An 11,845-nucleotide genomic window follows, 5' to 3' on the forward strand; every position below is an offset into this window, starting at 1 on the left:
AGTCATGTATACCAGATGGTACGTGTGCTGTTGGAAATAGAATATTTCACCGTCTATTTTGGGCGTATCAATCGTGTATCATAGGTTTTTCTTTTTGTAAACCAATTATACAAATTGATGGTACATGGTTGTATGGAAAATACAAAGAACGTTACTGATGACAGTGGCACAAGATGGGAACAACAATATTTTTCCGATCGCCTTTGCCCTAGTTAAAGGGGAGACTGCTGAGGGATGGAGTTTTTTCCTAAGAAACCTCCGATTGCACGTTGCACCTCAGCCTAACTTGTGTTTGATCTCTGATAGACACCCCTCAATCATCAGTGCATATAATAACATTGACAATGGCTGATAAAATCCTCATTCGACGCATGTGTTTTGTATTAGACATATTGCTCAGAATTTCATGCAGGAAATCAAAGATAAGACGTTGCGTAAGAAGGTTGTCAATGCAGGTTACGTATTATCAGAACCTTCTTTCAAACACTACCGCGAGGAAATAAGATTGTTGAACGAAGATGCGGTTCGGTGGATCGATAGTATTCCGTTGGAGAAGTGGACTGAGGCATACGACAACGGTCAGCGTTGGGGCCACATGACAACAAATCTTGTGGAATCAATGAACTCTGTCTTCAAAGGAATTCGTAACCTACCAATAACCGCTTTGGTGTAAGCTACATATTTCAGGCTAGGGGCGTTGTTTGAAACCAGACGCTCAAAATGGAGTTCCGTGTTGCAATCTGGACAGTTGTTGAGTGATGCTTCAATGAAATTCATCAGACATGAAGCTGCCAAAGCAAACACACACGTGGTTACGGTATTTGACCGAACTAAAGGTTGGTTTAGTGTTGTCGAGTCCATGGATCACAATGAGGGCATGCCGATGGGAAAATACAGAGTAGAACTAGATAGAGGTTGGTGCGAATGCGGAAGGTTCCAAGCCTTTCGTACACCCTGCTCCCATGTCATTGCGGCGTGCTCAAAGCTTCGAAAGGATCCATCCTACTTGCTATCTGAAGTTTACAAAGTCGCCAGTCTTTCAAGTGTTTATAAAATTAGTTTTTCGGTAGTAACAAAAGAGGATTATTGGCCAAAATATCAAGGGGACATCGTCTGGAACAACGAAGTTATGAGAAGGAAGAAAAAGGGTCGCCCTAACAGCACCCAGATTCGAACCGAAATGGATACGGCGAACAAAATGGTTAGACTATGTAGTTCATGCCGTCAACCAGGTCACAATCGTAATAACTGTCCTAGTGTTGGAACGAGCACAACCAGATAAATTCAGATGTACCTTTGTTGCTATATATGGAAAACTAAATTTATTTCAAAGTACCTCTGTTGCAATATATGGAAAACTAAATTTACTTCATAGTAGACGTCTGTGACGAAAAGACAGTTGTTCATAAAAAATAACACAAACAATTAAAACAACTAGAATACAAAAACTATGCGATTACAACCATCAAAACAATTTTGAACTTGTAATGCATCATCCTACGAGCGTCTTGGCCGGTCTTAATATCCACCCATTCGCGCACTTCTCCGTTTTGGTTGAACGTGGACACAAGCCATTGTATTCTTCTAATCCGCTCACCCTCTCCAATTTCTCCCTCTAACCAACTGTACAACGTCCGATTAAGACGTTCAAACGTATCTGTGTTCCAAAGTCGAACCTGTATCGGAGCCGCAACGGCAGAAAATATTACATCAGCATTTCGTTTCTGAATGTATCCAGACATTGTTGAAACAAAGAAAATTGAAATTGATGGTTGAACTAGACTAAGAGATGAATTTGAGTGAAAATAATTGTATGCAAGGCCTGATATTTATAGAGACGGAACATCTATTGGACAAAACACGTGGGTGTCAATTGAATTGGCGCCCACATGACCATCATAATCAGGCGCCACAACCATTGGCGTCCACCACACAAAACACACACATGCGCCAGATGCATTGGCGCCTCCTCTTGGAGGGCCATGCAGGCGCCACAAGCATTGGCGCCTCTTCATGAGGCCCAATGCATGTGCGCCAATGCATCTGGCGCCTCCTCTTACTGATTTGGGGGGTGCGTCAATTCATCTGGCGCCTCCTCTACAAACTTGGTTATTTTGGTTTTTTTTTAAAAAAATTGGTTATTTTTGAATTGTTTTTGAAAAACTTGATTATTTTAAAAAAAATCCCAACTAAGTTAATTAATTTCTCAAATAAAAAAGTGGTTTTCCAACCTTCCAAAGCCACGATACAGTGTACACATATTCTTACTATTAAAGCTACAAAGCCATGTTCTTTATAAACAAGAAAAATGATATTCAGTGCCTTGTACACCTACACCATATTTTACTATTCATCAATAGGATGAACAGTAATATATTATAATAATATATTTTTTGTTTTAAAATATAAAAAAGAAATGATTTTTTATTCTATTATTTGAATATTTATTAATTAATTTCATAATTTTTTTAAACAACTTCATAAATTTTCATTAACCAACTTGTGTGATTATTCAAAATTATTTTTAATATATGAACGTTTATTAAACAATTCCATAATTTCATTAGCCAACTTTTTATTTTTCATTAATCAATTTTGATTTATTAATAAAAATCATTTTTAATATATGGATGTTTATTAATCAACTTTGTCACTTCATTAACAAATATTTTACATTTAATTAACCAACTTTTTTCACTACTTTAAGTAACTGTTCATACATAATATTCATAGATATTGTTCACGTGTATTACTCACGTCCTGTTCACATACTATTTATAAATATATTATTTTTTATTTTAAAAATATATTATTTACCGTATAAATATGGTGTACGATATAAATATTAAGTGTAGAAAATGGTGTAGGAATAACTATCCGTATAAACAATATAATACATTACATTTTGTGAAATGTTAAAGTAACACCAAAAAGTTACACCAACACCTCTTTTTTAATAATATTTTTTTGCTTTGGTCTCTGTGTCAATGTTTAAATGTTTGCTTTAAAGGTTATGCTGTAGATAAGAAAATTGAATATAAACATAACACACCTCACTATATTATAATTCTATAACTTTTTCTACTAAAAATTTTCTCACCAAAATTCCCATTAATACAATAATAACAGTTCATTAGTAATTTATTAAAACCTTTTAAAATAAATAATAATTTCCACCAATACAATTAAATAATTTATTAAAATCTTAAAAAATAAAAAACACCTCATCCATGTTGCAAAAAAAAACACTCCCGCTAATACAATAATAATAATTCATTAAAACCTTATAAATAATAATAATTTCCACCAATACAATAATAATAATAATAATAAATATAATTCATTAATTTTTTTAAAAATAAAAAACATCACATCCACGTTGAAAAAATAAAATCACCCCACTAATACAATAATCACTTATTAATAATTCATTAAAATCTTAAAAAATAAAAAGCATCAGAATCCATGTTGCTAAAATATCAGTCCTCCTAATACAATAATCACTCATTAATAATTCATTAAAACCTTAAAAATACCCACACTCCTATTTTCACGATACCGTCCAAAATTCTATCAATTAAATTAATTAATTTCTCAAATAAAAAAATTGTTTCACAATATTCCAAAGCCACAAAGCCAAAGATTAAATCATAAATACATGTTCGAAGCCAAAAGCCACTTTCTTTTATATACTCAGGCTTCTAATTGGTTTTCAGATTATTAATTAACCCAACGGTTTCATCAACACACGTATTTGTTTTTATTTATTTCATGATAATATTTACCAATTTTTATTGATTTTTTTTTTATAATTTTATTTTTGTTTTCCATTGTAATAGGAAAAGATTTAGCTCACTTTAAAAAAGGACTCATCGCACAATTTCAAGAATCCTTAAAAAAAAGATTTTACTTATTAATTAAAAATATTCAGTAGCTAAAAATAATATACAATTCAAACTAACATCACACAAATTCAACTTGAATTTTATGGAAGCTACAAAGTGCAATAAAATAGATGCTAATGAAATTTCAACAAATCAATTTGATTTTGTTGCCTTTTCAGATATCGTTGCTAAAAGGATAATAAATTACTTTGTGTATATTATATTATTTTTATTTTACTTTTATGTTTAATTATAATTTTATTAAAATTTTCTTGACAGGTATCGTTGTAATACAACGGATAATAAATTACTTTGTGTATATCATATTATTTGTATATCATACTAAAAATTGCATGTTGATGGAAACAATTATTTTGTTATAGTTGTAAAGGAAAAGAGAAAGCCATACTTAGGTATACAAAATACCTATTAAAAATTAATCTTTAAATATTTTATATTTTTATTCATGTCCCTTCATCAAATTAAGGTTAGTTTGTTAGTTTAATTATATATGTTTTTAATTATAAAATATCTTCCATTTACATGGTATATCGTGTATACTTGAATTACAGACATTTATTTAATTACATTTTTTAAAAACAATAATAGATTAACGATGTAATTTTTAACTTATATGTAGACTACAATTGAATATATTGATTCTAACAGTAACAAGTTCTCAAGAAATTTCTACCGACAAATTAAAAGGAAAATATCTTCAAATAATATAGAAACTCTTTCATTAGATGATTTCGAGGATATCGAAAAATCAAGTAGCAAGATTCAAAAACTTTCAAATATTAAGATGGAGACTATGTTAATTGCGTATTATAGTATTTTTAGCATTTTCAATTTTTTATTATTTTTATATTTGGTAATTTCATGTGATATTTCAACTATCTACAAATCTACGAATGACATTTTTATTGTATTAGATTAACGACATTTATTTTGAAATATTTTTATTAATATTTTATGTAATGTATCTCCTTAATTGCTTTATATATAATAATAATAATAATAATAATAATAATAATAATAATAATAATAATAATAATAATAAAAATAAAGATTCAACTCCTACTTTTATTTTCTATAATTTTATTTAATGTGTTCCTTAACGTGGAAATATTTTAATATCTACTCTATTCCTACTTATTTTCTTCTATAATAAAAATATTGATTAATTAAATAAACACATTCTTGATTGAAATTTAAAAAACTAAATCCCTACTTTATTACTATATTTTAGTGGAACACGTTCAATATCCGGATCGAGTTTCGGACTAGGTCGCTCTCTATAAGACGTTTCGCGGCACTGCCCAAAATTATGCAAAGTAGTCAAACTACCGTGTCGCCTCCAGGATAAAACAACCAAGTTCTATATTGTACAATTACTACTTGCACGATAGATAATCGATCTAGAAATACATCATGTGATGGTACAAAGATCATTCGAATATGATATAAATATCATTCGTAGTATCTGGTATAACGACCAGTCGTAATAATTGAAGGTGTGAAAAATACAAGAAAAGGGGATTTGAATTGGATTTTACAAGCATTTTTTTTCCAAAACAAGAACACCACTAACAAGTTAATAACAAAGAGATAAAAACATGAGTATTTTTATTCTAGTTCGCTTGAAACTCAAAGCTACTTCAGTCCACCCGCCAATGTGATTTTGCCTTATACACACGGACTTAATCCACTATAATCAACAAATTACAATAATCACAAAGAATAACCTTCTTTGTCTTCTCAAGGATCCAACTATACCATAATCTCCTTAAGGACTCACAAAGAACAACCTTATTTGTCTTCTCAAGGATAACCTCCTCAAGGAATCAAACAAACAGTTTGAATAATATTTTGTGTGTTACAAGATGCTTCTACACAAGCAGATTTTACAAAAAAGAATAACAAACACTTAAAGAAAAAGATTATGTACAAATAATTGATAGTTTTTCACAAAGAAAATAGACTTGTCAAAATATTGTGTCACTGGCCAATTTCTTCAAGTCTCCAAGTCTCACTTATATAGCATAAGAAGAAGGTCGTTGGAGGGAAAAATGAGGAAAACTCATAGAGTGGTTGTCCACTGTTGGATGGAAGAGGAGTGATACTTCATACTGTCATTCGCTCACAAAATCAGTGACAGGTGTGATGTATAATACTGTCCTTGTCCACGAAATCAGATAGTAGAAAGGATGTTCGATTTGTACTATGTACTATTTGATCACATTCCAATTTGATTGTATCTTCAAATTCATTGGCTTCTGATGAAAGTTGATGAAGCATGAAATGAAGAAACATAAATATGGATTCATAAACTTCAGAATCTTTTGTTAGAACCTTGACAACGTCAGTAGTCTGACTTGAGATCTTCAGAATCTTCAAAGTCTTCAGAATCTTCAATCAGAACCTTGATAACTTCAATCATCTGGATTGAGATCTTCAGAATCTTCAATTATATAACATAACTTCAGAAGCTTTCCCTTCTTCAGAAGTTTGGTGATCAGAGTCACGTCCAAAAGAATGAGCTGAGAGAACATTGCAGCAGCAACATAATGTCTCCTCATAAGCTTCTCAGGAGTGAATCAACACAGAACCAGAAAGAACATTGCAGCAACAATATTGAACATCTTTCAGAACTTCTAATAGCTGGCACATAAGCAGATTTGGAACACATCATTCAGAAATTGATGACGTTGCACATCATATATTCAGAATCAGAACTGGATGTTAAAGCTACATGATAACAAACCATTAGGGTACCAAAATTGTTTTCACACAAATACAATATTGTTATCATCAATACTCAAGGTATAGATGCAAAACCAAATCTTGTTCTAACAATTTCCCCCATTTTGATGATGACAAAACATGTATTTTGATGAACAATTTTGTACAAGATAATCACAAAGGATCTTACAGAAGCACAAAGCTCCCTCTGAGATATATAATCCTAAAAATATAAAATCAGAATGAAAGAACACTTTCCTGATTAACCTTTTTTTAAGTACCAGAGTAAATATTCAGTTGGAATTTGGTTTATCTTCAGAAGTTGATTGATGTTGTCTAGAGCACTAGTTTGATTAACATCGACATTCTTATGGGCTTCACTTTAGAAGCTTGGTTGAGTTCTTTTAAAGAAACCTTGAAATCTAGTTCTTTAGAAATTCTCTCAGAGCTAGATTGCCTTTGAAGAGCAGAACTTTCAAAAGCCATGGAATAACTTGATGCCAAGTACCCAATGTTCTAGGTTCAGAACATGAATATTAATTCTCAATCAGCATAAAGGTTGTACAGAATCAGATAGAATACCATTTTGTCAGAAACTGGTAGCTTATATTCCGATATATGAAACTTCATAAGAACCTCTGATGTTTGAACAAAACCATTTTGATTCTTGAACATAACCCTGAAAATCATTTAACAAACTATTCTTCGAAGTAGTTGTTACCAGAAAAAATTAATCAATGTTTGGGTTTTTGTAAGATAATGGAAATTGTGTCCTTTTCATTGATCTGAATAGAATATATATACATCAATGTGTAACATTTGGTCAACTATCTAATTATGATACAACATAATTATAGGAAACTAATTATGACTAATTATAACAAAATATTATATTCTATCACACCCCCACAGTCGAAGCGGGAGGTTCACAGACACTTAGACTGGTCCGAAAATCATCAAAGAGAATGCGAGGAAGTCCTTTGGTGAAGATGTTTGCGATCTGATGTCTTAAGGGAACATGAAGGACGCGAGTCTGACCACGATCTACCTTTTCCCGAACAAAATGAATGTCCATCTCAATATGCTTAGTGCGTTGATGCTGCACAGGATTACCAGATAGATAAATGGCACTAACATTGTCACAATACACCAAAGTGGCCCGAGGAATGAGAAAATGGAGTTCCAGGAGAAGATTGCGAATCCAACACGATTCAGAGACAACATTGGCAACTCCCCTATATTCAGCTTCACCACTGGAATGGGAGAGAGTTGGCTGCCTTTTGGAAGACCAAGAAATAAGGTTATCCCCTAGAAAAACACAATAACCAGATGTAGAACGTCTGGTGTCAGAACATCTACCCCAATCAGCGTCAGTGTAGGAGATAATCTTTGTAATGGGAGATGGGGATAAGTCTAGTCCAAAATGTAAGATGCCCTGAACATAACGCAAAATGCGCTTAAGAGCAAGCATGTGTTCCATGCGAGGGGCATGCATGTGAAGACAAACTTGTTGAACAACATATGATATATCAGGTCGAGGGAAGGTGAGATATTGTAGGGCCCCTGCAAGACTCTGATACAATGAGGGATCCTCATAAGAAGTGTCGGAGGAGGTGTTGAGTTTCTGCTTGGTGTCAACAGGAGTGGCTGATGGTTTACAGGACGCCATGCCAGCAAGTTCAATGATCTCTGATGCATAAGTGCTTTGACTGGGAAATATGCCATCAGGATGACGAGATACTGCAATACCCAGAAAGTAACTCAGAGGGTCCAAATCCTTCATTGCAAACTCAGATGCTAGGAGTGATACAATTGATTGGCGGAGGACCTGAGTGGAGTTGATGAGGATGATGTCATCTACATACAGCAGAATGTAGGCCATGTCTAAACCTTGTCGATATATGTAGAGGGAGTGGTCTGATGTGCTATGGCGAAAGCTAATGGTGGCGACATAGTGTCGCATCCTGCGAAAAATCAACCGGCGAGACTCAAAATAAAACACACACAGAGCCGCCACTGCGCGTTATTTATCCCAAGATAGGGAAAGGAAACGCTCAGAGAAACCTGGAAAGAACATGGTCTTGCGACCAGAGAGAAAGGGTAAGGGAGTCGGTTACGCAAGGGGAAGGTATTAGCACCCCTCACGTCCGTCGTACTCGACGGGATCCACGTCCTAGAATAAAGAAAAAGGTTGCTAAACATCACACACACACACAGGGAACGCAGGTGGGGTTAGGAGAAACGGGCTCGATAAGGTATCGCACCTTATGCCTACATATCTTGTCTGGAACAAGAATCAGAGCCACTGTAGTTCGGCTTACGCACGCCAAACAACACAAAACATACAGACAAGCAAGGGTGGCAAACATGGAGCCCGACAACCACTGGATGGAATTACGTCGGCATCCGAACCAAAACGCACTCAAAAGGGCAAACGTGGAGCCCGACAGCCAATCACTGGGCTTACGTCGGCATCCGAACCCAAACATACATTCAAAAGGGCAAACGTGGAGCCCGACTGCCAATGACTGGGCTTACGTCGGCATCCGAGCCAAAACACAATCAGATAACAAACAAACACACGCAAAAAAGAAAAAGGTTGCCCGGAGAGGTCTCGCACGACCCCCTGCCTACATACCTCGTCTGGAACGAGGATCAGGGCGATGTAGTTCCCCTGAAAGGGACTAAATTGCTAACCAGAAACCGGGGAAAGACACACGACTAGGGAGCTGAGACTCGAGCCTAATGTTGTCATGCATCGCTTACCCTAAGTTCAGTTTTCTATCCTACTTGCATAAGCAAACTATTCCTATCCAGGAAAGAAGCTAACACACAAGCATACAATCATATATCAAATGAGAACAAGCATCTCAAACAGATATTCACACAGCACGCACTATAACCAAACAAGTGGCTCACACAATAGGTTTGACTGCCGAAGCGAGTCGTCTGTACGGGCTGGGTTTGCTCTTAACCTTGCCATTACGAGGCTAAGGTGAAGCAGATGAGAGGTGAAGTGAGGATCAGACCTCACAGCTCTTATCCCTAACCAGGGAGAGCTTCTGACAAATGAGCATGGGTCCAGAATGGGGGAACCCTTCTATACTCAGAGACTCTGACACAATGTGCACTGCACAAGATCTTGGGCTTTTGATCTCAATGCTACAACCATGTAATGGGAGCAAGGAGAAGACTCAACTGAATAGTGGGGGGTAGACTGCATACCCCTACCTTCCACCAATGGCCTTACTTGAAGGACTTTTCCTGCTTGGGCTTAAAAATAAACAACCACAATCATTGCCTCTTAAGGAGGACTTCAGACATTTATTTGCCCGGCCCGGTAACAGCCGGGTCTCCAGACTACATGAAGTTAGGAAGTTATACCTCTATGCAAGTTGCTTAAGCAAAGCAAAGCAAAAGTTCACAAGGAACTGAGCAACTAAAGTACCTGGAAACAATCAAACACAGTTAGTAATCAGACAGACAAACCATAAACAGCAAGTTCAATCAATCAAAATATACAACTCAATGCACAACACAAGGCAAGCTCAAAGCTCAAGCCTAAGCTTCACCACCTACAAAACAATGTTATGTTAGTATACAAACATCAACAACATCCATTAAAATTGATTTGGATCATTCTCCATAAGCATTGCTTTTCTTGTCCTGAAAAACCAAGCAAACATTAGCAACTAGACCACTAGGCCAAGCCTAGGGTCCAAAGCAAGAAAAAATCCCTAAACAGCAAGGCATTCACAAACCAATCTCAAATTAAAGTCAAACAAGAGCAAACATCATTGGTCTCATGTTTATATCATTCATTATGCTCATGTTATGCACAAAATAAGGCAAACTAGTTCAAATGAAGCATCAAACATGCAAACAGAACTATTGCATTCAAATCTACACCAAAGCAATTCCAAAAATTCTCAAATAATTTACACATAAACAGGGGATATTCAAGATCTACCATGTCAAATTTGAGCTCAATTGGGCAAATGGAACCATGTCAATAAAAATCAACAAAAACAGACACAATTATAGGCTCCAAATCACAACATCAACACATGCTTCCACTTCAAAAATTCATAACTCAATGAAAACAATAAAGAAATGGATGAGACCAAAACAGGGAGGTCCTAACATGTGTCTACTACAAGCATATCAAATTTCATGATCATACAGCACCATATGAGCATTTCCCAATCAATCTACCAACATATGTCACACAAGCTTGCACAATTGGTCAACAGGAATGAAAAATCACAATCAAATTGAAAATGCAATGTAAAATTCTACAAAAATTCACAAAGCTTCCTAACATGTTAACTAAGCATCATGCAAAATTTCAATCAATTTCAACATGTATAGGTCACTCAAATAATTCCAGCAATTTGACATCAAGAGGTGTGACACAAATTGTCACACCTAAGTTACAAAATTCACAACTACATGACCAGGTATCAAAAATGCATGAAATTTACATGGAAATAAACCTCATCCAGTCAAGAATCATCACAAAAATTTCCAGGCATTTATTTTACAATATGAGAATTTCATGAATCAAATGGTACAAGGTGTCAAAAATGGATACATGTGAAACAAGCCCAAGCCAAATGGAATTTCTACCATGCACAACTTTGACCAATAGGTCAAAAAAATTCTACACAAGTCAAGGAAGTCAACATAAAAATTCCTATATTTTTCTGATTTTTCTACAATTTTCTATGAATTATTTAAGGTGCTAATGATTAATTAAAATAAAAATGAAATTCACAATGGCATATTGGTAATTAACGATGGCGGGAGCGGGAAACAGAGTATTTGAATTTTCAAATGGTTTTGAAGATCTAGCAAGCATTCTTCATCGTTTTTACTGAACAATTTTCCAGAAACTCCAAAAATCGAAGAACATCCAAACTTCATGGAAATGAGCAAATGAGGATCCGTTGGAACCGTCTCAACCTCTACAATCCAAATACTAACCTATTTTGACCTAACCATTCCTAAATCAAGCGCATCGAAGAGATTAGGGTTTGTGTTCATAACTTCAAACTTAGATTTCTCCTCCTATGGTTCATCATTTCACAATCCAAACATATCATCGTAACCTACACAGCATGCACTACCAAACGCACATGAACTTGAAGCAAATTATGAGATTCGAAAAAACCTCAAACCTGGAAATGGCGGTATTGTTCGTGATGTTTCCAGGC

General features: G+C 34.9%; 1 protein-coding gene across 1 annotated transcript; it reads right to left on the bottom strand.

Annotated features, from left to right (window-relative positions):
* Positions 1-7,527: 7,527 nt before the first annotated feature.
* Positions 7,528-8,511, bottom strand: LOC127131334 (uncharacterized mitochondrial protein AtMg00810-like). Its single transcript, XM_051060256.1, has one exon. The coding sequence runs from the start codon at positions 8,509-8,511 to the stop codon at positions 7,528-7,530; it is 984 nt and encodes a 327-aa protein (XP_050916213.1).
* Between the last annotated feature and the right edge of the window lie 3,334 nt (positions 8,512-11,845).

Source organism: Lathyrus oleraceus, chromosome 3, assembly GCF_024323335.1.
Source record: "Lathyrus oleraceus cultivar Zhongwan6 chromosome 3, CAAS_Psat_ZW6_1.0, whole genome shotgun sequence".
In the NCBI taxonomy this organism is placed as follows: Eukaryota; Viridiplantae; Streptophyta; class Magnoliopsida; order Fabales; family Fabaceae; genus Lathyrus; species Lathyrus oleraceus.

Bases quoted from the DNA above. Each gene is read 5' to 3' on its own strand.
- LOC127131334 (XM_051060256.1), bottom strand. From the start codon at position 8,511: ATGGCCTACATTCTGCTGTATGTAGATGACATCATCCTCATCAACTCC.